The following is a 24,952-nucleotide window of genomic DNA, read 5'->3' as shown; positions in this document are numbered from 1 at the left end:
GGAGACCCGGCAAGGGACGCGCTGAGGAGAGCTTGGGGTGACATCGAGGCAGGCGTTGGGCTGGGAGAGCCCGGAGGGGAGGAGGAGCCCCGTACCGAGGGCAATGAGGCCACTACGAGGGCGGCTGGTGGAAGGGACGCAGGACAGGGGAGCTCTGGGCCGCACGGGGGGCCGCCCAGGACAACCCCGCGGGTGGTTATGGTGGCAACTGAAGGGAAGTCTGTGAGGGGAGGAACTGCGGGCGACCGTGGGTGGGGGCCACACTCTGAGTGGGGGTGGTTACCCTCAAGGGCGGCTCACCCGGCGGACTAGGCGGCGTCCCCGCTGGCCCCGGGCTCCACCGCATCCCGGGGCTGCCCGGCTTCCCAGCTCTCGGGGCCTCGGGCCGCGTCGCGGCGGCTCCGCCATCTCCGAGCGAACGCTCTGCCGCAGCCGGGCCCAACCACCGCTCCCACCCGGGGGGGAGGCGGCGCGCTCCCGCTCGCGGCGCCCGCTCAGGTCCCCGCAGGGTCGGGGCCTCGCAGCCGCACTGCCGAGGTGCGGGGCAGCCGAACGGTCCTCCGCAGCGCTCTGCCGAGCCTCGGCCCCCGAGACGGCGGGCTGCGCGCCCCGCCCGCAGAGGCGCACCCCCTCCTCCCCGCCCGGTGGCACAGTCTGGCGAGCGTCGGGCGCCGCGACTCCCGGGGCAGGGGCGGGCCCAGGCTGCGGGCTCGTCCACTCAGCCCGGTGGAGGGGGAGCCGAGTCGGCCCACTGAGGGGCGAGGGGGCGGGGCAGCCCTTGGGGCGGGCGGGGCCCGGGGGCGGGGCGAGACCCCGAGCCCACCAGCGAAGGGCTCGCAGCTTTCCTCCCCACCCCAAACTCGCCTCTGCAGCCCGGTGGGCTGGTTGGAGGCTGGTGAGTTTATGAGGAAGTTTTATTCTAAAATGGGGCCCAAGGTAGTGGGAGAAGCTACATCTCTCCATCTGAAGCCTTGTAACCCAGGCTGCTAAAATCTTAAGCCTTTGGCCATAAGCCTCCAACAGCAGTAACACAACGGACTGTTTAAAGGTTATTTTATTAAATATCTTCAGTTCAAGGTTTCATTGTAACAAAGCTATGAAGGGTCTACCAACATTCAGAACAAACACTAACTAATTTTAAATTATTTCTATGTCATCATGCAAAAATTCTGCATCAAATGCCTTCCATTTCCTGTTTAAAAGGTGATTTTTTTTTTTAATAGTCTATTGTCTATAGATGCTGACGTTAGCCCCAGAAGAGGAGTAAGAATGCTAAGAAGTGGGGCTGGAGCAGCCATATGAAGCTATGGGTCTTAATGAACTCTAAGACCATTTGTCTTCAAGCCAGCAAAACCAAACCCTGTGGTGAAGGCGTCTGCGTGCTGGTACTGCAGGCTGCAGGGCAAGAAAGGGCCAGGGCCCGGGGGGCTGAGGCATGCATGAGGTGCTCAGAGGAGCCTGGCTGAACCCAAGCACCAGCACCTGTGAGTCTGCTCTCTTCCCAGCTGGCTCCAAGGTAAACCTGTAGCTTTGCCTCTTCTCCCAGCTCCTGTGCCTCCTGAAGGTAGTCCAGGAAGCTGGGGTTTACCCACCTTTCCCCCAATAGTGCAGATATTTGTGCAGGTAAGTCTGTACAGTTGTTTTGGGGAAACCAAGGCCATGACCAATTGCTCCTCCATTATCTTCTCTGCTATCTGCTTAGAGTATAGATCTTTCCCTCCTGGAATGGAACTCCTTGAGCACAGAGAGGGACAATGAATGTAGGAGCCTTGGCTCTGGACACCTCTTTTGGGTACATGCAGGTGAGGGGGGGTGATGCCCATGCAGATTGTCCAGCAGTAAGTCATATACTTCAGTTGGTCAGTAGAGAGGCCTCTTTAAAGAGAACACCTCTTCTTGCCAGAGCAGTCAGGTCAATCTCAAAGACAGGAAAAGAGATGGACGTGCAGCAAGGGAAGAGTAAGAAGGGAGGCAGTCCTGAGGGCAGCCTGAATGCATAGAAACAACCATCAGCTCAATCCCGCCGCCTCACTCCTCCCATCCCACAGGGGCACTTGGCAGAGGGCCCAGGCCCAGATGAGGGTCAGCACGGGGACTACCACCATGAAAAGGCAAGACAAAGATGGTCCAAATCAGCACAGAAACAGAACTGCCAAAGGCAGCAAGGGGAGCCCTGACCAGGGCCTGGCTCTCTCCTTGCTAAGTTACAAGAAAACAAACACAAAGCAAAGCAGCAACCCCTCCCTCTTCCTAGCTGCAGGTATTGGGCCTCAATATCGGGACCCACGTGCATTGTGCATCCTATAGAAATGGATGAGTAAGTGAGTACATGTCAGACTAACACAAGGTTTCTCATCAGCTTTGTAGCGGACACACTTCTGCAGCACCAATTCTCTTCCCTTCTACACTAAATGGAACAGTACAGCAACGTCCAGGCCCTCAGTCCCGAGGCCACTGCTTCTCAGCTGCCTCCACAGCAGGCTGGGAGCTCTGCATTCTCTCCCAGGTAGGTCTGATGGCCACGATGTTCTCATCAGCCTCATTCTAGGCGCTATGCAAGTTCAGAAGAAGTCCATTCCTAGACCTGGGGCAGGCAGGCCACCTCAGGGGCTACAATCACATCACAGCCCCCAAAGCTCTGTCAGAGTTCTTGCCTGGTCCCCTGAGTCCACGGAGGCCAGAGGCCGAGCTCACCTCTTCAGGGCTGGTGGGTGAGCCGGCTGCTCATGCCAGGACGGGTGTCACACAAACTCCTGCCTTCTTGCCAGCCCAAGGGCTATCGGTGGTTTTAAAACGCATCATGGTATGGATTCCATTTTTTTTTAAAACAATCTTTTTTTCTTTTTTTTCTTAAATGTAAAAAACACCTCGGTACAGCAGAGACAGACACGAAGGGCGGGCGGGAGGGCTGCATGCAGGGGCGTGCATTGGCTGCTGCCGCTTTGTAATTTAATTGTTTTAAACCTCAAACGAACAGGACTGCCGCTGTCACTCAGGCCCTCCAGAGCCACTGGCTGCGAAGGTTTGACCTCCGGCTGGGATCTCCTAATGCCCCTGTCAAAGAGGACAGACGTGGTAACAGAACAAAGGACAATAAGCACACAGATGAGTTCCAGGGACTTCAACACACTACACATGTGGCCAAGTCTGCCTGAGAAGGTAGAGGATGGGGGGAGAAGCTAGCATTTAAATATAACATCACTTCACATTTGCTGAGCAAATCCTTCACTTATGAGTATCTTAATCTTCAACTCAATGAAGTAGGTACCACTCTCTCTCTCTTTTTTGACAGCTAAGGAAACTGAGGTTTAGGGTAACCTGTCCAAAGTCACTCAACTCGGAGTCCTGGAGCCAGACACAAGTCTGTCTGACGGCCTCTGCCACCCCTCTGGGATGGTCCACGTCTCCTCCCCCACTGCCACTTTTCAACCTCCTCTTCCTCCTCTGATCCCATCTGTCCCCTTCCTCACCCCCCTACCAAGTGCACCTGTGGCTGAGCTCACTGCAGCGGTGCAGCAGGGGCTCCTGAGCAGTGATAGTGGACATTGAGCCACTTGCCATCCCGGCGGTGCCAGACCCGGGTCTCCTCCGACTGGCTGGTGCGAGGCCGACCCTGCCCATCGATGTACTGGGTGAGGCGGATGTAGGCGATGCAAGCTGCGTCCTCCCCGATCACGTGGACGTGCGGGTTCAGGATGGTGGTGTGGATGGGCTTGCTGTTCTTGGACAGAACTGCAGGGGGCAAGGCAGAGTGCGGGAGGTAGGAGGACGTCAGGCCTGGGTACTGATCTCCCTCCCAGCGTGCACTTGCAGGTCTCACCCTCTCTCCAGCAACCATTCTGGGAGTCTCTAAGTCCCCCACACATCAGAGGCCAGGAAATCCCAGAACATTAGTCTCAGTTATCCAAAAGGAAGAAAGAGGTGGAGAACGATGATAATAGCAACTGCTACTTTAATGAGACATTGTGCTGGGGGTTTTTACATACATAAGCTATATTTCTTGGTCAGTATTATTATCTTTATTATAAGATGATGAAACAGGCTCAAGGAGGTTATGTAATTTGCTCAAATCACACAGCATTTGAACTCAGGACCATCTGACTCTTAACTAAAGCCTAAGATCTTTCCACTCTTCCAGGTTGATGTTTAGATTTCATAAGGGTTGGTTCGTCCCTAATTGGCTGCAGAGCCAAATCCAGAGCTTAAGATTTCAAAGTGCATTTGTGATTTAGAAAAAAACAAAAACAAAAAAACACGTCCAAAGTTAAAATAGAATCACCAAAGCACCAAGCTCAGGATATTCCCAGGGTTCCCAGGTTCCTCTGGGGGAAAGCCAAAAGAAGTTGTATTGCCATTATCAGCAAACACTGCAGATTGCGTTGCTTTTAATGAGATTCACATTTTAATTCATTTCAAATGTTGGACAGGGGCTATCTGAGACCCTCCCTAGGGCTTCTGTAAATTCTGAAACTGCTTCTGGCTAAGAGAATTACTTAGATAGCCAAGGGTTTACATTTGCAGCTGAGACATGGAGAGGATGTTGGTTAGTAGAGAAAACAGTGACAAAATAAAACTTGGGGCAGGATGGGGAAGGCCTAGGATACAGTAGGAAAGAAAAGAAAAAAAAAATAGGGAGGAGGAGGATACTAGAGAGTGGAGAGAAAGATAGGAGGAGGTGGTGATCCATCTTCTTATCCCCTGGGACTTCCAGGAACTGTCCAGAGTGCACAGCCCCTCAGCCAGGGCTATCTCCCTCCATATTCAGGAGGACCCAAGCCACAATCTCTGATCTCACGAATCACCTACGGTGCCCTGCTACTTGCTTGTACATTCTTATCCTGGCTTTACTTTCCTCTACTGTGAAACCTGTAGATAGAGAGCTTCATTATTACTTGCTGACATCTCAACCTGATCTCAGTGGTTTCCAGTAGTCGTGGACAGAGGAATAGTGACCCTGATTGTGGAAACCAGAGCTGCCACAAAGCTGCTGCAGAATGAAGGGGCATGTGGGGCTCTGGAGCAGGTCCTTCAAAGGTGTCAGTTTAAGACCATCCTCAGGGTACAGGAGGCAAACACATAGACTAGGGGGCAGCCAAGCAGTCAAATAAGGGAGAAGCGGGAAACTGGGAAGAGGAGAAGGTGAGCAGGGACAAAGGCAAAGGGGGTGAAGGGGCAGGCAGGAGTATATCAGCAGCACGAACCCACTCACGATTCTCAAAGTAAAACTTATGGAAATCCATCCCCTCCACGAGGTTACCAAGGGCCTCAGGCTCAAAGGAAGTGAGGCCTGGATCACAAATCTTCCTGCAGAAAGAAAAGCAGCTTGTCAGTCTCCTACGGGGATTACTCGTCTGTCTTTCTTGTCAGTGGTGTCTGTCCTGCAGCAGATTAGCTGTGGGCTAGGCCTGACAAGATGGCTAAGATCTTAGGGGTGAGGGGTACTATCACAGGGTATCTAACTGGGAGAGATACCAGCCTAAGGGCCTGGTGTTTAATTCAGGCACTGTGCCCAAGGCCCGGCTTTCCCTTTTCCTAGGGTCCAAGCTGATTTTGGGGAGGAGGAAAGTCCTCGAGGGATGACTTGGGTCACAAGGAAATGGTCTCTACTCACGTGTAGGCTTCAAAATCCCCATTGTTGATGGCCTCAATCAGTTGTTCTGTGATCTTAATGATCTCCTGTTTTCGCACTGTGGGGGAAAAAAATCCAGCAATTTACCTGCATGGGACTGGGGAGCTCCCAAGTGACAGAGAGCCCTCCCCAATCCTTCAGAGAATCCCCCGTGATCTCTGTGACAAAGACATCCCTCTTCCCTATCTTTAACATTAAGGACCTCTGCAGCAAGAGTGAGCCCACTTTTCTCTTCATTCCTTCTCTGTTGTCTGTGGAGCTAATGGCCCCCTCCCCCCTGAAGCTCACTCATTAGGTATGGTTCTCTGGCCTTTGTCTCCCTCTCCATCAACAACCAGGATGCAGAAAACATTCTTGTCTTTTACAGTTGAGGAGCCTGGCCATCACTAATACTCTGTCCAGAGTCCGTGTATCCTTTCCCCAGCACCTTTAGCCTCCCTAAGAAGCATCTCCCGATATGGCTGTTTCCACCGCCTGCTCTCTTCTCTCACCTGAAGGGGCTCAGTCAGGTCTCAATTACCACCACCACCACACCAGCCCCAGCCCTCACTCAGTGGTCCAGAACCTAGCCCGGGGCAATAGCCAGCCTGAGAGCAGAACCTAGCCAGGGATGAGGGCTCTGAAAGGATGAACAGAGCCCTGGGATGGATGCTTAATTCTCTTCACCCTGCTCATCTCCTCCACAGGGCTTTTCTGGGGTAAAAGATCTTGGAACTATAAACACTCTTTTTAAGCAGAGCTTCTCACCAGAGAGATGGCTCCATTTACCCTGCATTAGCCTTGGGAAAGCTCTAAATCTCACACCAGCTCTCATGCCAGGATGTGTCCCTCAAGAAAACTAAGACAAGGCTCAGAATGACAGGCAGGCAGAAGTGGTGCCCTCAGAGCCCCTCACCCCATCCAAAGCCAAGGGACTGCTGCTGGTGGTATCCTGACAGGGAGCACCACTGTTAGCAGGGGCACCGCTAGGGTAAGAGAGGGCTCAGACTGAGCTCAGGCTAACCCTGACCAGAGCCCCAGGCTGGCCTAGGCTACAAGCCTCTCCCCACAGGAGCAAGAGGCTGTGAGACAAATGCGAGCATTAGAACAGCACAGCCAAGAGGCATAGCTGGGGAGGGCAGCACAGCCAAAGACACAGCCAGGTGGGGGCCCCGCAGCCACCAGCACTGCCATGGAGGCAGCTCCAGGTGAGTAAGCAGCACGTTAGGAGAACAAACGAGCTCTATCCACTTTCCAGAGGCAAGCAGGTATGTGTGTACACACACACACACACACACACACACCCTCTCCAAACCCACCAAACCCTTTTGTAGGACCTGACTGGGGCCCTATGGGTGAAGAGGATTGTGTTTATAAACTCTAAAAGGATAGATGGTAGAAGGAAAAGAAGCAGACAAAGGCATTCTGTACACAGACACAACTTAAACTATAAATATGAGCTACCAGTAACCCAGCAAGGCATCGTATCAAGACATTCTACTACCTCATTTATCTTTCATGGCAGTGCTCTGGGGCAGGTGCTGTTTCACTCCCACTTTATCGATAAGGGAGCTGAGGCTCTGGGAGGTGTAAGCTACTTCACACATTTCTGGAGGTGGTGTAGCTAGGATTTCAACTCGGGTCCGTCTCACCCCAAGCCTCATGCCCTTACTAGGATATGTTGAGCCACGGGCAACACCACATCCCAACATGGTTCTTGGCTATGGCAATTTCATCATCACCCCCGCTCCCACCACCTTTGACCTGGTTTCTGACTCGGCCTTTCTTCCTGGCTCATTGCTGAGGCGAGGCCCACGGAATATCCCAGGGGCTTTCTATTCCTTCCCACCATGCCAAGTTCTTCCACCCACTCTTCTTTACATCTTTGGGCCCTGCTCCCAGGGGCCCCTACCTGGGATTAACAGCACCTCCAATCAGCTCCCCCACCCAGCAGAGGCCACGCTCCCCAAGCTTACAAAGACAAACAGCTGGGTTGGGCTGACAGCTCTGGGGGGATCCCTGAGGGGCTTCAGGATGAGCCAGGGAGACAGAAGCCAGATTGTGCCTCCCTCACACTTACTGGCTGAGGAGCAGAGAGAAGGCTGGGGCTGCATGCCTGCAGAGGGGGCTGTTCTGTCCCGGGAGCTCCGTCCTTCAGGCACCGAGCTGCCATTCCCAGTGCGGAGCGGGGCAGCTAGCCAGCCAGGGCAGGGCAGGGCAAGGCAGAGCAGCCAAAACAAACAGAACAAGGCAGGTGAGCGAGCAAGCCAGACAGGACCCAAGCCCGTGGCACTGCAGAGCCGGGGCAAGGCAACGCCTCGGGCTGCTGTGGACACTGGACCACATCCCACGCTGCCGCCTCTGCCAGAGAGGCCTCCCAGCTGACAGCCCCAGGAAGGTACACAGACCTGGGCTTGTGGCTTCCAGAGGAGCCTTCAGATAGCCTGTATAAGAACCCCTGCTCCCAGGGGAGATGTTGTAGGGGGCTAGGCTACAAGGTCAAGAGCCGTGAAGGAGCCACTTACTCCACAACATCACCAGAACTGAATTGCTCTGGCCTGAATCCCAGCAGCCCTAGAGGTACTGTTCTTTATGCTTTCTGTTTTTTGGTTCCCAAAGGTTTAGTGCCCCTTTACTGCTCCTGGGTGTGCTCTCTCAGCTCTGTCCTTCAACATTTCTCCATCTTTTCTGTGAGCCTGGACTCAGGTCACTTACTGATGGCAAAGGGAGCAATTCCAGGAGGCCAAACCAAAGAGCAGGACAGAGATTCCCAGTGGTCTGGTCTGCCACGCCCTCCCGCACCCCCTGGCCCTTTGGCCAGGCCCAAACTTAGGCTGGTGGTCCTCACAGGACCACCAGGACATGGCCAAACGTGATCCTGACTCCATCATCCATGCCAAGACTTTGTGACGAGAGTCGCTGATCCCAATGTGCCCAGGACTGTTCCGGTTTTAAAACTGAAAGTGCCATGTCCTGGGAATCGCCTCAGTCCTAGGGAAACTGAGACGATGGGTCACCCTACTAATGACTCACTGTGTTTGTGGGCTACTTCTGCAGGGACTCAGGATGTTCCTGTACTGGGATGTCACATCATTATCAGCAACAGGAACAGTTCTCTGAGCCCTGGCCCCAGAAAGCCTCAAGAAAAGCTCTAGTTTAGCTATTCCAGACTTGGGGTCAAAGAAGAGAAGCCTCTTGCCCAGCCCAGCCACGCCAGGCAGGGACCTCACATCTTAGCCCATGGAAAGGAGCTTTTAGGCCAAGCCCCCTCTTAGAGGAGAGTCCCCATGTCTGTTCTGGGGACAGACAAGACAGGGGCCCCATTGGAGCCAAGGTACCTGGGACACTGCTGGGGTCCCCTCCCCACCAAGGGCCAGCACCTACCTTTGAGGTCTTCATCTTCTGTGGTGGTGTTGCAGCTCTCTGTGGAGCCCTGTAGGCCAAAAAGAACATGTTTCTTACACTCAGAACCTTGGACACTAGAGGAACCAAGCAGAACAAAAGCAGAGTATGTGCTTCTTGGGAGATGCAAGGAAGAATCATAGAAGGTTCGATTTTCACCCTTGCCATCTGACTTTTTTTTTTACAGAACCCTGAATTCCCAAACTCCCTCCCGAGTATTCCCCAACTCAGTAAATGACACTATCTATCCTGTTGTTAAAACACAGAGTCCTCTTCTAGGTTCAATTCTAGGTTGAATCTTGGCCTTCTCTCTTTCCTAAATTCAAATCTGTCAGTCCTACCTCCAAGGTAAATCCTGTCTCCTACCTCTTCCCTTCATTTTTTTTTTTTTCAAGATTTTATGTTTACATCATCTCTACACCCAACGTGGGGCTTGAACTCACAACCCTGTGATTGAGAGTCGCATGCCCTATCAACTGAGCCAGCCAGGCGCCCTTACATCTTCTCTTCAAATGCACAGCTACACTCTGAGTCCAAGCGACCAATATCTGGCACCTGGACTACAACAGCTTCCCGGTCCCCCCGCATCCATGCTTGCCTCCTCCCTAAAGTTCTTGCCCGTAACATGGCCAGAGGGGCTTTTCAAAGTGTCAATTAGACTACACTACTCCCCTGCTAAGAACTTCCAATAGCTTCTCCTTGCGGGAACAAGATGCACACTGCTATGCAGTCCTACGTAGCAGGCCTGCCTGCTTCTCCAGATCAACCCCCTCCTGCCGCTCTCCCCAGCTCTTGGCTCTGCTTCATTTCCTCTGTTCTGTATATAGGCTAAGCCCCTGCCCTTACAGCTCTGTCTAGGGCACTCTGCCCCAGAGTCTGCCTGGCTGTCTCCTTCCCACCATTTAGTTTTTAGCTCAAAACTCATCTCCTGAGGGAGGTCCTTCCCTGATCACTTAAATAAAAGCCCTGTTCACCCCCCTCTCTTTCCTTCGTGTTAGTTTCTTCACAGCACTTACCACGATTGGATTTTATCTTACTTATTTGGTTTTTGGTTTATTATCTGCCTCTCCTACACCTGTGGAGAGAGATTTTTGTCTTGTCTCTTCTGTAGACCAGAGCCATGGATGGTTTGGGGCTCAGTAAATATTTACTAATGGGGGTGCCAATAAGACAACAAAGTTATTGAGGGCATAATGGGCTGAGGCAATGGAGGATGCTCTAGGGTCTGATTATACTCTTGTCTCTGTTTTTCTAGATGTTTGCTGTCATTTCAGCCTCACAAGTCATGGAGGGAGATTCCATTATTATTGTTCATGATTTACAGATAAATAATTGAGGCACAGAGTGGCACAGTGAGTTATACAGCGGCTCAGGATTCAAACCCAGGCCCGTCCGACTACAGGGCCCGAAGTATAATGCCCTTCCAGGGAATGGAGCGACAAACAGGTCCACCCCAACCCCAGCATAGATGCTGCACACACCTTGGCCTCAAGGCGTGGCCTGTAGGCTGCCATCTGCAGGACCCACAGACCCTGGGATCCAGCCCACCTGTTTCCTGCTGATCCGTAAAGCAGGAGACCAGGTCAGGAACCACTCACCTTGATCCCATCTGTAGCGTTGTGTACCACGGTGGTTTGTGGCTCCTGTGAGAGAAGATGAGAATTATCCTCCTGACCTGGGGACAGACCTACAGCTCTTCCCTGAGGGACCCCATCCTTAGCCCAGTCCCTCATTGACCCTATGATGACCACTGAGGCCTGCCCACCAGCCATTCCCACAAGACAAAATATCCTGGCTCACCTGGGTCCCAGGCAGCTGGGAAGCCCCAGATTTAGGGGACAGTACTGGCTTAGTAAAAAGGACCGGCCTGGCATTTAAGAAGAGCAGGTACCAGAGAAGCTGAGAGGACAAGGGCCTCTGCCCCTGATTCCTGCTGGATCTGAGTATTCTTTCTGCATGGGACAAGTACACTGGAGGAGCTGTGGGGCTGAGGGCACAGGCCAGGCCCTGCCAACAGCGTTCATCAAGGGGTGTGTAGGAGGCGGGGACACAGGGAGACCGGACTAAAGTCTCACAAAAAGACCCAGGATGCCCCCGCAGCAAGCTGAGTCCGGGGAGCTGCCTGCTTTACCTTCTAATGCCTTCCCCAGAGTTCCTGTCCCTGTTGTGCCGAAAGGCAGCACGAGGGACCGGGGCTGCAGGCAGTAGGAACAGCAGGTACAGTCACCCCTCCTTCTCTTCCAGTCATCCCCCGTGCGAACTCTCTAGTTAGTCACTACTAGCAGAAAGAACTCTGAGAGCACACGGTGCCCCCAGCATGGCGCTTTCTAGGACCTCAGAGACCTCAGCACCATCCAGAGGTGGGGGACCTCAGCCCTCCTTCCTGTTCGTAGCTTTGCAAAGGAGAGGCTGAGGCCGATTTTACAAGGAGGCCTCCAAGAACTGAACGACAGCTCCCAAGAAAGCTCCTACCCTTTTTTATGAGCCACTCACCTTCCCGGCCCCCACAGCAGACCTATGGGGGCCCTGCCTGGGGCTAAGAGGTTTAGCTGAGAGCCCTGACCACTCTTCCCCACCCCCAACAGCAAAAGGAGCAGGAGCGGTAGTTCTGCGGGCAGGAAGGAGCATGGCCACACGGGACAATGAGGGGCAAGGGGCCCATGGGGCAGGACACAAAGCAGCCTGCTCTATAGGGATGAGAAGGAGAGGGCCAAGGAGGCCTGGGAGGGAGGGCAAGAAAAGGAAGGGAGGAGCGAGAGGCAGCCAGGGGCAGGGGCGGAGAAGCCGGAGTCAGGAGGTACCATGGCCGTCTGCAAGGGCGCGGGCTCTTGGGCTGGGCTTACGAGACTGTTTTTGTTGTTGCTCTGTGGCTGAGACAAGAAAACAGATGGTTTAGTTCCTCTAGAGTCACCAAAGGCGCTCAGGTTCGACTCCCAAACCTCCCTTGCCCCCCCGGCCTGGCCCGGAGGAGCTAGGCCTGAGGTGGCCTCCATAATACTGTGTGGATGGGAGCAATGGTCAGAGAGATGATTGACTGGAGGAGGTATTGGAGAGGCCCAGAGACCTAACGCTGGAGGCATCCTTAAGGTGAGACCGGGCCAAAGACTTGTTTCAAAGCATCTCTCCAGAAATCTCTGCTTATGCCAGATGCCATGTTTTATTGCACAATCACATTTTACCCAAAGAACTTCAGGATCTTCTCACTTAACAGGGAAAAAGAAGGGCGGTTTATAAGAAAGCAGAACAAAATGCAGAAACACTGGGTCCCCTATCTGTGGGCAGTCTCCTGCTGCCCTTTCAACCTGCCACCTGCATTTCCTTTCCCTTAAGACACCAGGCTGAAGCCTGGTCTGAAAAGAGGAGGAACATGAAGAGAAAGAAAACCTTGCCCAGAAGATGGTGTCCAGAGAGAAAACAAGGGGATGTGACTTTGGATACAGAATGCACCCACTGCCCCCAGGGAGCAGAGACAAGGCTGTGCTATTGGCTTTTCCCCCTGATAAATCATAGACTTGCGCAACTGGGAGTGAGGGCAGAGCTCCAAGGAGGGGCAGGTGAATCCGGGGGTGGGGGGTGGGTATGGCTGCAGTCCCAGAACCCAGCCCCTGGGAGAGCAGGCTGCCCAGCTGGCCAACATTCCCAATAGCAGCAGACCACCGGGCTATCCTGGGACATCTACTTGCCTTTTGAAATGTTACACCAAGTGGCACAGCGAGGGAGGGTTTGGGAAGGATGGTGAGGAAGGAAGGGGGCTGATCTCCAGGGCAGGGAGCCTCTTATAATGCCCTCACCAATGTACTCGGTCTCACTGGGAGTCCCAGTGGAGCCAGTGGCCACTGAGAACAGTCTGATGCCTGCAAGTTCTTCAAAAGACAGAGAGACAAACATGTAGCTACCATCTCTGAGCCGGGCACAAATGAGGACACCCTGGCAAGTAGCATGTGGTTCTTCTCTCCTAGAACACACACGGAAAGCTATCCAGACTGTCCTATTTCTTCTTGCTTGGAGGCTTCTCTTATGGCCCCTTGGACCAGACCTGAAGACGTCCAACCCTCGGTTGCTGTTAATGGCCGAGATGTCCCCAAACCCAGAGCTAGGCATGGAACCTTAAGCCAGGCACCAAGGGGTACCAGACCCCACTGAACCCTGTCGGCTGGAGAAGAGAGGTCCCAGGAAGAGTCAGGATGTGGGTCTAAACTCACGTGAACTCTGCATTCTTCCATTTCCCCCCCAGAAGGAGCAGAGCCGTCCTCGCTCAACTACTAAGTCCGACCTGTTTGGGACTGACCGGATAAGGCTGTCCTGCCTGCAAAGCCCAGCTGAGACAGAGACCCTGGCAGGGGGCAAAGGCTCCAGGGCACCCTTAAACCTGCCATGGCTGCAGAGGCCTGGGATGTCACCAGGTGGCCCCACCTCTGACTTTAATGGCTGGTTTTGTAACAATTCAGGCTGTTATGCTCCCCTTGGTGACCTGCGTCCCATGAGAAAGAAGAAGCGTTTTCCACAGTCTTTCAGCTGTCCCCCTGAGGGGTGGGTGGAAAGGATGAAACGTTGGGCACAGCCTGTTCACGGGCACTCGCTCAGGGGCACGGGCCCAGAGAGTGAGGCTCGGGGCCGTGAGCCTACAGACCAGCTCCTCTGCCCACCACACAGATGCCCACCGGCTACCAGTCTATAGGAAGCGCCCAGTGAGCAGGGCCTCTCCTCCTGAGCAACAGCGAGTGAGGGTCTCTCCCTGTGACTGCCACCTGGCCCCGAGTTCCTGCTGGTTTCACTTCCTGCCCTGGGCTGCTGGAGGCAGTCCGAGCTCTGCAGGGGGTGAAGGGTGCCACACCACACACTCCGATGCCCACTGTTTAGGCCTCCGGGAGACCTTGGGCAACGGCCCCCGCCTGGCAGGACAGGCCACGCTGGCCCACACAGCACAGACATGCAGTGAGGATGAGTGAAGCACACGCACATGGCGGAATGGGTTTGCGTGGCTGGCAGGCGGGCGCAGGCAGCATGGAGTAGGCAGATGGGTGGGCAGGCAAGGCTCACCATTAGGTGCACGCTGGAACTCGACTTCCTTTTCTGGACACATCACAGCGAAAGGGAAAGAGAAGGGGAAAGAGGAGGTGAGAAGAGAAGCACAGAGATGCTGCAGGTTAGTGCACCAGCGTGGGCTCTGCCTCAGGAGAAAAGAGCAGAAGAAGGGGACCTGGAGCCCGGCACCAGAACGATTCACACAGCGCCTAGGCCACCAGGCACACGCAGGCCTCCGGGCCCTGGGAGAACGCCTTTGCTGTCAGGTTCACAAACACAGCTTTAGTATATTCTAAGACTCTCAGCCTTGCTCACAGAAAGCTTTGTGAAGAGGTTAAGTCACAAGTTTATAAAGGTAACATTTGGCTGCACATTTATGGGTTTGGGCTTCTAAGACTGGCTCACTGTAAGGTTATTTATTTTCCCTCGTTACTAGGTCTGCCTGAAATTCGGCTGAGCAGCTACCAGGTAAATAGCAAAAGCCACTCGAGGCCATCCTCAGCTCTGGAGACCCCGGACTCCTGAACACAGACTTTTTTGCTGCATCCCTACACTGCTTTTCAGATAAAGATGGTGAGCTTTGGAAACCCTCTGATGAACGGTGAGTTGGTGGCACCCCTTTCTTTGTCAGTATGGCCGTGCTCATCCGGAAGACGGCAGTATCTCACTGCATTTTGCAGTCAGTGGGACATGGGAGAACAGGAGTGCTAAAGCGGAGCGATCACAAAGACGTCAAGATGGAAACCGGGGGGGGGGGGGGGGGGGGATGCTGAAAGCTGTGATTCCTCAGCCTCGCTCGGCCAGATGCTCACGGACGTTACGTTCAGATGTGAAACAAGAGCATAAAAATAAAGACCACATGGAAGGCTGAAAATACACCTCAGAAGACTGTCTAAAAGGTGAAAGGCACTTAAATAGTTTATAATTAGCTTGCTGGGAGACAGAAGTCCCCTCGGAACCTATCTGTTGTCTGACGACTGTTCTAGGCACAGTGAACATGCCAGATAAAAGTTCCTTTCCTCCAGAGGTGGACATCCTACTTTAGAGGACATTTTCAGGACAATATTAAATTTAAAAGGAGGGGACTACAAGTATTTAAAAGAATTTAAACTGATATCTAAAGAAAAAGCAAGCCTAAAAATCACTGGGCTGCTGCTTTTTTTTTTTTTTTAAGTAAATTCTATGCCCAATGTGGGGCTCAAACCTATGACCCTAAGATCAAGAGTCACATGCTCTACTGACTGAGACAGCCAGGTGCCCCCAAATTGGGCTTTTTTGCATTAGCCTTTTGTTTATGCCCAAATATGAGATTTTATTTCCGAAATTATTCCTCAAAAAGAGGAAGTTGCTTTGCATTCATACTTATCCTTTTATCCAACCAGAGTGTTTACAATGTGAGGGGAGGTCCACCTCTGTCATCTCCTCGGTGCCTAGCAAAATCCCATAAAGGTAACTTACAATCAACAAACTTTTGCTGAGTTGACCTGGGTTTGCTGATTCTGGTTTTCCCTCAGGCTAAAGCACAGCACAGGTCTCTAAGTTGCCCAGGATCCCTGAGTGAAAACTTTGGGAGCACTGGCCAGGCCCACCCCTGGTTCTAGTGATTTCCAGGCGCTCGCTGTGAAAGGCCAGTGCAGACAGCCAAGCACTTTCAATTGTCTGCTTCACCTAATGGGGAGGAAACTCCCAATCGTTAGCTGGCTCTGTTTTTCCTCAACTGTCCCGCATGAAAACCCGAGACAATCCTTTTCTACTCAAGGGCTGGTTTCTCCTAGGTTAGTAGACTTCTGTCAGTTCCTCTCTGCATCCTTCCACGGCTTTGCCCTCAGCCACGCACAGCTGAGCTCCTCTCAAGCAGCATACTGCGGCACTGTTTAAATACCAGATCATTTTTTAAGAACATCTCACTTTTATTTACAAATTAAATATTTATTTAAAATTGGAAGCCAGAAAAGGATTCAAACCTACTTTCCACACTTAAACAAATATTCAAACAGTACTTAAGGAAATGGCTATATCCCTTTTTTTTTTTTTAATTTTTGTTCCTTTTTTTTTTTTTTTTTAAAGGCTGGATGGCCGTTCTGGCCTGGGATGAGCAAAATGCACTCACTGTCCTCAGCTAGGGGCCTCTCAGGATCTGAGAGTTTGTGGTCCCTCCAGTCTTGTCCCTGCAAGTGGCTGTCAGTCTTCTACAAACCCTGGGTCCCTGTATCCACTCTCAGAGAAACCAAACCAGAACCTGGGGTCCCTACACTCAAAGTGGACTCAATGCTCAAACCAATGCTAATATTCAAGCATCTTGTGAAAGCTTCTGGACGTGAGGAGAAAACCTTCCTATAGACCTTAAGCACCAGGAACTGGGAAAGCAAGGTGGGGTCTATAAGAGACCCAGGCTGCTCACAGGTCAGCATCTTCTGAGCAACCTCACAGGCCTCCCTCATACACGTGTCATCACCTTGACCTTCAGGAGAGTCCACAAAAGTCGAACCCCATACATCTTGCTTTGTCTTCCCCCTCTGCCTTTCGCAGCACTTCTGTCCAACCATGCCATTCATTGTTACATACATGTTCCCCACTCTGAAAGGTCTGCAGCCACGTTACAAGCAACTTGGAAAACAAAGAAGGGGAAAAAACCCCCACCCGTAATCCTCTCTCTCTTGCTAGTCTTTTTTCTTATATAATTTAGAAACGTCATTATAAGCTACATCCCAGTTGATGCCTTACTTTTAAAACAAACAGTATTTTGATTTTTATTCTGATTTTCAAAGGAATGCACGGTCTAGGTAAAAAATGTAGAAAACACAGAAAAAAAAAATAAAATAAAAGTTTCCCAAATTCCTATCACCCAGTGAAGTTACTATTAACACTTCATGGGATTTCTTCCAGTTCTTCTTCTATCCATATAATATATACTGAATATAACTGAAAAACACATTTTTTAAAACAAAATTTAGATGACAGTGTACATACTGCTTTATATCCCACTTTTTCCATTTAATAGAAAACATACCATTCTATAGTCGTGAAAAATTAGTAACTCTGTAAAGGTCTAGTGAATGGATTTCCTGTAGTTATTTAGTCATTATCTTACTGACTTTTGAAATCGTCTCCAATTTTTTCAGTTAGAAATAATGTCATGTTGAACATCCTTCTGCTTTCAGTTTTTCCATATTTTGAATTATTTCTTTTCTCCTAAAGTTTATTTATTTATTTTAGTAATCTCTACACTCAGTGTGGGGCTTGAACTCACGACCCCAAGATCAAGAGTCACATGCCCTTCCGACTGAGCCAGCCAGGGGCCCCTTGAATTATTTCTTTAGGAGAAATTCCCAGAAGTAAAATTAAAGGGTAAAAACAGCAGGAACATTTTTATGGCTTTTGACATGCAGGCTGTTTCCAAAAGGGCCTTTGCTATTTGCGCTACTATCCCAAACTTAAGAGTCAAAATACGGCGCCTCATTTCAACTTGCATTTCGCCCATACTAGTGAGGCTAAACCTGCACATTTGTTAACCAGTTCTAACTCCTCTTTTCTGGGTTGTCAGTGCAACTTCTCTGACCATTTATCTACTGGGTTTTAGGGGGGACTCTTATTTGTTAGGGAAAGCTTTTTTTTTTTTTTTTTTTTTGTATAAAAATAATATTAACTCTTCCCATCACACCTGCTGTGAATATTTTCCTCACCCTGTTGCTGGCCTTTCAATGTTGGTTGGTTATTCCCTTCTTAAACATTTCATCTTTGCCTTTGTCCCCATCACTATATTCAAAGTCTTTTCTCATGCACAAAGCTCCCAGAGCACATAGCAGGGTCAGACACTAGCTTCCCCACTGTGTTCTCATTTGAAGCAATTTACTTAACCATTTGCTTGCCATGCCCTCATCCTTCTCAGTGCTCTGTAAGGGCCGACATCGTTGCACACTTCTCTTCTCCCCCACCTCTTCTGTCTGTTCTCTTTCCTTTGATGATTCCTCTTCTTCTTCCAGCCTCTCAATGACAGAGGCCCTGAAATTTTGTCTTTATTGAACTCTTAAACCTTCATGCTCTTTAGAGTCATATGGGAGAAGGGGAATATTAATAAAATTCAGATTCTGCCTCCCACCCACGGCTTCCTGAATCTGAATTCCAGGCTGAACCCTGGAAGCTGTATCTTTTTAATTAGCTCCTCCACTAATACGACATGGCTGCACCAGACACTCATCCCTGGGACCAGCCATCTAGAAAGCTCCATTAGAAACCTATCCTTCAATGGCCCCTTTATCTATCTTTTCACCACCATCTTGGCTGTTACTGCTTTATTTCAGGTCCTATTTTGTGCAATCATTCTTTCCTTCAGCCCTTCAGAGCTACTGAAGTTCCCAGAATCATAACACTGTTTTAAACCTATATATCTTATGCTATTCCTTCTGCTTGGAAGTCCCCCCCCCCCTCCTGCTCACTTCAACATGGCAAGATCCTTCAATTCAGTTCATGGGCCATTTCCTTTAGGAAGATTTCCTGTTTTGGCTTAGCTGCTGGTCCCTGCTCCCCCAGGGCCCGTCCTGAGCACATCTCCTTCAACAGACCTGCCCAGAGCACGCAGGACTGCTGGTTTCCCTGTCTCTCCCCAAATCTAAACACCTTAAAGGGTAGATTGTATTGCTGTCTTCCCAGCTCCTGAAGCACGGATCTGGCTGAGTGAGTGAGCTCATGGGATTCACTCACATGAGTCCCCACCTGCACGGCCAGTGTTGACCTCTTCCCTGGGCCACATCAGGTACTTCCCAGCACCTTAAGAGACCTCTCCCCCCAGATCTCCACCTGTCTCTCCATCTCAGTGGGGTCCAAATAAAACTCTTGCTATCGTAATGCGCGTTCCTTCACAACTACTCTCATTTCTAGCAGGGGTACCACCAGTTCTTCCAACATTCGAGCAACATCGACATCATCTTTCATGGTTCCTTTTTAACATATCCAGTGTGAACTTCCTTTGACACACCTCTAAACAGAGCTAATATCTAATCAGAGCCTCACATTCCTGGTGACAGCTGGACCAATTCTCCATAGGTAGCACCTATTCTAATTGGTTGGTGCCTGGGTTCTTCTGGGGTTAAGTATCTTCAATATTAGTCCTAGTTTCTATTTCTAATCATCTTTGCTTTACCTTATGCCCAGATTATAACAAATCCTACCTGATACCTCTGTGTCTAGTTCCCACCCTCTTCTATTCGTCGTTACACCCTTAGCCAAATCTTTTGAAAACATTGCTCTTACCGTAGTTTCCCTGCTCAGTGGCCTATGTTTCCTGTGGTCTGACACACAAACCTCCACTCCCACTGCCCGACCAGACCAAGCCAGCTGTCTTTTCGACATCCTTCTAACCACAAACCCCATGTTCCAGTTGGGCAGAGAACATCAATATATAGGACAGAATCCATAAAAATATTTGTTGTCTCGAAGTTATAGCAGGAACACCTTCTCATTTTAAAGAAAACACGTGTACAAAGTGAAAAATGAAAGATGTGTCTTTCTACCCTGTCCTCACCTCCAATCCCATTCTCTAGAGGCAATCGCTGACTGGGCTCCAATCTTCCTACATCTTTTAAGCTTTCTCCAGTAAGTTTTTGCCCAGAAGCTTCCTGCACTGAACCATGTAATGGAGGGTCGAGTACCATAGACCATTCAGTGCTAAGCTGATTCCAGGTGTGTCCAATTTCCTCTTCAATTAACCTTACAACTTCTCAAAGCTAGATGAAAACTACATCACCTCTTCTACCTCTTGTGGGCCCCCAGAACTGAGTGTAGCACTGGGCCTCTGATAGGTACTTATTAAATACTTTGTAAAGAATAACTGATTCTAGCTTCTTTCCTGGATAGAAATATGCAAAATCTCTCTCCAATTAAACCTGCCACCTTTTCCTAATTTGGTTCCCCCCATTCCAGTTCATATCCCTATAACTGGGGGGCTGCTGGTCACCCCCAGATCCATGTCAGCTGGTATGTGTGGAGCCCAAGCTCCCCTCCTTGGTGCAGAAGCACACAGAAGCAGGCATGCAGAGAATGAGGAGCGGGGGAGGGGAATGGGGCACACAAGTATATCTCAGCTGGGGACAGAAGATCCTGGGGAAAGGCCCAATTTCAACTCTGGAGGGAATGTAAAGGTTTGGATTATTTCATCATTTGAAATACCCTATGGTGTAAATTGGTAGGCTTCAAGATAGTATTAACTCCTATCCGATGCCCCAGACCCAGGATGCTTTCTGCCCCCAAAGCATTTATAGAACACTCTGGGCCCTGTGAGGACCCCTAGCCACCTCTCCTTCCCCTTCACCAAGCAGCCACTCCCACTAGGGCTTTCCGCTGGTCCCTGTGGGTCCCTGTTCTCTCCTCTTGCTGTGACCCCATGGGAAAAGCTCCTTCACCAAATGGGAACGAGCTGTGATATACCACGTCCCTCGCATGTTTCTGGGGAGCCTATGCCTTTAGAAAGTTTAAGACACTTTTCACTTAGTGGCATTTGAGCTGGGTTCTGGAAGTGCTTTGGAGATAAGACAAAAAACTAAAAGGATAGTGGCCTCAGGTTCCACGCCCTGTACCCTGAATCAGCCAGGCTAACTCTGCTTTCATTTGATAAAAAGGGTTTGTGCTCCAAAAAGAAAAAGGAAAAAGATTACCCAAACGACCTAAAAAACCCTGAGAGTCAAGCCGTGGAGAAGAGGCATATGTCTGCAGTCAGGCTCAGGACTGAGCTCTAGGAAACTACAATTTAGATCACTTCCCCTGAGTCTTTACGCTGAAGCTAGGGTCAAAGGAAACACATCTTTCTTCTGCCCTCTCAGGCCAATGGAACCTGCTGTCCTGAGCACAAAGGTTTCTGGTTTTAAAGCAGAAAAGCAAGGATGGGAAGGTTCCTGGGGAAAGGAGGAACAAAGCCAAGAACCCCCCGACAGAGACTGTAGGGAGAGAGGCCAGTCTCGGGCTACAGGGGTGAAGACACCTACCTTGACACCACCGTCCGACTTCTTGTTCAGTAGGCTTTTGGCAGCTGTGAAAACAAAAAGGAAAATCAAGCCTCTTGCATTGTCCCCTCTCCCTAACCTGAAGTCTGGCAGCCGGATCCGCAAGTCTGCTGGGTCTGTCAAGGGGGCCAGGAGGCTCCTGAAGCCCCTGGAAAAGGCCCTTCCTGGTAGCCTCAAAGCAAGAAGGGCATCTCAAGCTGTGTCAGACCCTCAGGGTGGCACCCAGGATCTTTCCTGCCACGGAAGAGGGCTCAGCGGAAACAGGGACACACTGCACGTGGGAGGAGAAACCACATTCAGTACAGGAGCTGCCTGGGATACTGGGAACTCTGCCTTCAACAGCTTCCACCCAGGTCTGGAAGCAGAGTGCCAGGGTGAAAGGTGAGGGCTCCGTCCCTAGCTGCCATGAAGTTCCTCAGAACGGCCAAGCTGGAAGGATGCAAGACATCTCCTGAGAGCTCGTAAGAAACAAGAGTGTCACAGTTCACGAAGGAGACCAGACGTGAGGACAGACAGACACAGACACAGAGACCAGGACCACCTACAGGAGGGTTTTGCCAGGGGGGTTGAAGCCTTGACTGGGCAGGTCCTCACCGGGCTTACAGGGTCCTATCTGCCCCTCTTTCCTCAGTCTACTCTCTGGACCCACTGAGCAGGAAGGACTGGGCAGAATAGCGAGGTATTAAACAGATTCTACCCAGGCACAGGATGAGGCTCAAGGCTGACTCGCTTCTTGTAGGAAGGCTGGTGACACCTGCTGGTCACCGAGGCCACAGGAATGTAGCAGACAGTGGATGGGAGAGTCTGGGAGGCACAGGGGGATGGAATCAGCCCAACTATCTGATCCACTTGGACTTCACCGGCTCTACCAGTTGCTACCTGTATGACCTTGAGTGAGTTACTTAACCTCTCTGAACCTCAGTTTCTTTATCTATAAAATGAGATAAAATAGGGCCTAGGTCACAGGACAGGGGTGGGGACCTAAGGGGACCATGCATGAAGAGCACTAGGCAGAGTGCTTGGCACGTAGCAAGTACTCACTAAGTGAAGCCCATTGTCACCATTCCTGCTGACATTCCTCCCTTCAGGTGGCCATTCCTACCCAAGTCGGGTCCCACCTCTCTCCAGGGAGAACAGGGATCCCTCCCTCACAAGAATTCTGACCTCCCAAAATGGCCTGTGATCCTATCTCCAGTCATGCTGGGGTGATCTGAAGCTTATTTTTTTAATGTGTTTACTGCATTGCCTGACCACCTACTGTGTGAAGCGCTTTACATACCTCAGAGTTCCAAACTCTGGCTGCCCTTTAGAATTGCTTCCGGGGAGCTTAACAAAAATCATTATGTCTATGCCCTAGAGATTCTGATTTTGTTTGTCTGGGGTGAGGGTGTCGGCATCAGGATGTCTGACAAACTGTCCTTTACAGGCAGGGTTGAGAGCCTTCGACATACATGATCTTAATCATCACCATATTATTCATTACGCCACCGGAGAAAGGAGGAAACTGAGGCTGAGAGGGCTGACTAGACTCGCTCCGGGTGTGGCAGGGCTAGGATCCAAACCCAGGGATGGCTCTCCCCACAGCTTCTGTACTCCACAGCCTTTTAGACCCGGAGGCCTGCAAATGCCAGACTTCACAATTTTGAGGGCCACGGCTTCCTCTGTGGGGTCTCCCAGCAGGGCTGACGAAGCCTAGTCCTAGCACTGGGCAGCTCCAGCCACGCCGGGGACTGTCTCTGGGGGCTGCCACTGGCCGCAGCCCTCAGGCAGGCCAGGCTCTCGGCCATCTGGAGGAAAGCCTCCGGCTGCCCAGCTCCACGTCCCCAGGCTATTGCCTCCTGGGTGTTGGCAAGCGCCCAGCATGCACGGCTGGTTAGGGGGCTCTGTGACACCAATGCGCTCGCAGATGCCAAGTTAGGTGGTCGGTCCGGCATGCCCATCTCAGCCCGCAAGCATGGGACTCGCCTCCCTGGTGAGTGGGCCTGGCATGCTGGCCCTCCTGGTGGGGTGGCAGGGAGCCGAGGCAGGCGGTCGGGGGACTCATGCCACGTACCTTGCCCGGCCAGGCCGGCGGCGCTCGCGGCAGGCGAGGCGGGGGCGGAGCTCTGCCTGCCAACTGAGGGGATACAATCTCTCAGTGCACAGAGCTGCCGCAAAGCCACAGGGGCCCGTCAGCAGCGAGCATGCCCCAGCACGAGGCGCGGGAACCGCTGGCCGCCCACGCGCAGCAGGGCCCAGGCGGCGTGGCCAAGCCAGCCGAGCTGGGGGAGCGACAGGCGCCAGGGGCAGGCTGAGGAGCAGGTGCAGCCAGCCCTGCAGCAGTCTGGGGACCTGAGAGGACTGGGTTCGGTCAGGGTGTGGGGATCACCACAGCTCTAGCACCTGTCCCATGAGCACCTCAGGTGAGGGTCTCCAGGGAAAAGCCTGAATTGGTGAGAGGTGGTGTCCTTTCTGAGGCAGCCGAGCCCTAGCTTGAGGCTGTGAGGAAACGGAGCCTCACCTTCAGACCTTCCCTCCCTAGGGGACCTAAACGAGGACATTATCGGAGAGTCCTTTCCTCTGGCTATATTCCAAACAGGAGGGACACTGGCATCTGGGGCCCAGGGAGGGTGCATGGCCCTTGTGCAGCTAAGTTCACTGATGGGCCCCAGCTCCCTATCCCTCTCTTAATCCTCTAGTTCCTCAGAGACACGGGTTGCTTTCCTTCTTCAAGGCAGGTAGCCAGGACGGACAGTTTTTGTCAGCCTGTACTTCAGTATTCTGAGGGTGAAGATGCCCAAGAAATGAGCTCCCAGAAAGAAAACAAAGGCTGCTGAAGCAATACGTTCTAGAAGCCCTGATTCCACTATTAGCCAATCTGCTACAGTCCACATTGCACCCCTTATTTGGGGTAAAGTCAAGAAACAGTCCAGTTCATGCCTTAAAAAAAACCCACACAGGTGTTCTCCCTTCTTGATTAGACCTGATGACACCTCTTTCTGCAGAAGCTTCTAGAGACAGGCTCTGTCCCCACCTGTTCCAGAGTCAGGGCAGCAGAAGTCATCCTAGAATGCTTGCAGCATTTTTTTGGCCTCCTCGGACCCAGGGAAAAGTGAGCTCAAACGCTGACTGGGCAACAAGGACCAGAGGAGGCTCTTTAGGAATGAGTGAAAGTGCTTTATCCTAACAGAGATCCCAGTCTCCTGAAACCAGGATACCAATTTCCTGAAATGGAATGGGGGTGGGGGAGGTTGATGTGGAGGCCATGGGACAGGGCACATGCTATCGATTTCTTAGTCTAAAAGAGTAGTAGCAGCCTGTTGTCACTCAGAGAGATAACAGATCACCATTCTAGTTTGGCACAGAAATGCCCCCCAGAAAGGCTCTCACACTTCTGAGAAAGTAGAAGCTTCCAATAATTCTGAGGATAAGAAGCCAGATGTGGAACTACAGCTCCATCTCTGTTGGAGACAGCCAAGCTGTGCCCTCCTGCTCTCATTTGTGAGAGCTGAATCCACAATCTTCCCCTCATGGATACCCACATAAGAATGAGCCCCAAACCATGGGATGGGCCTGAGGTGGGACACTTCCCTGGCTCACTCTCCTGTCCTGCCCCTCCAAGGCCCCGTGTCTCTTGCTTGGGTTAGAGCTCATGAAACCCTAGGACTTCTCACCTGCGGCATCCTCAGACCCAGGGCCCTTAGGATACCCTGAACCAGCAGACAAGCTCCTCAAGCTCAAGGGAGAAACCTTAGCCCAGAGTAGCTGCCATACAATCCTGTCTCCATGTCAGTGCAGAAGGAAAGCAAGGGAAGGAATCTCGCCATGAGAATGAGAGAAGGGAGTCTTCAACCAAAACAGTGGGGCTGGGGGGTTGCAGGGCTGGGGGAGGCCAGGCAGGGGGTGGTGGGCAAGGTGGGAAGAGACCTTCTGTCTTCGGTTA

The 24,952-nt window shown here is 51.7% G+C and overlaps 1 protein-coding gene across 11 annotated transcripts in view; it reads right to left on the bottom strand.

Moving 5' to 3' along the window:
* Positions 1–1,036: 1,036 nt before the first annotated feature.
* CAMK2G (calcium/calmodulin dependent protein kinase II gamma) overlaps positions 1,037–24,952 on the bottom strand; it is a 53,818-nt gene continuing 29,902 nt past the window's right edge. For 3 of the 11 annotated variants that reach the window (XM_040623990.1, XM_040623987.1, XM_040623986.1), the window contains 9 exons: positions 21,013–21,056; positions 11,812–11,880; positions 10,609–10,653; positions 8,993–9,041; positions 7,689–7,802; positions 5,612–5,687; positions 5,210–5,304; positions 3,488–3,732; positions 1,037–3,054 (listed from right to left, as the gene is read on the bottom strand). In XM_040623990.1, the coding sequence (XP_040479924.1) occupies positions 3,500–3,732; positions 5,210–5,304; positions 5,612–5,687; positions 7,689–7,802; positions 8,993–9,041; positions 10,609–10,653; positions 11,812–11,880; positions 21,013–21,056 (725 nt within the window). In that variant the 3' untranslated portion in view covers positions 1,037–3,054; positions 3,488–3,499. Of the gene's footprint in view, positions 3,055–3,487; positions 3,733–5,201; positions 5,305–5,611; positions 5,688–7,688; positions 7,803–8,992; positions 9,042–10,608; positions 10,654–11,811; positions 11,881–21,012; positions 21,057–24,952 lie in introns of those variants that run through there. The other 8 variants (XM_040623991.1, XM_040623992.1, XM_040623995.1 and 5 more) reach the window with 6 other exon arrangements.

This window comes from Ursus maritimus, unplaced genomic scaffold (genome assembly GCF_017311325.1).
Source record: "Ursus maritimus isolate PB19 unplaced genomic scaffold, ASM1731132v1 scaffold_7, whole genome shotgun sequence".
Taxonomy (NCBI): domain Eukaryota; kingdom Metazoa; phylum Chordata; class Mammalia; order Carnivora; family Ursidae; genus Ursus; species Ursus maritimus.
This window is presented reverse-complemented; position numbering and strand designations above follow the sequence as displayed.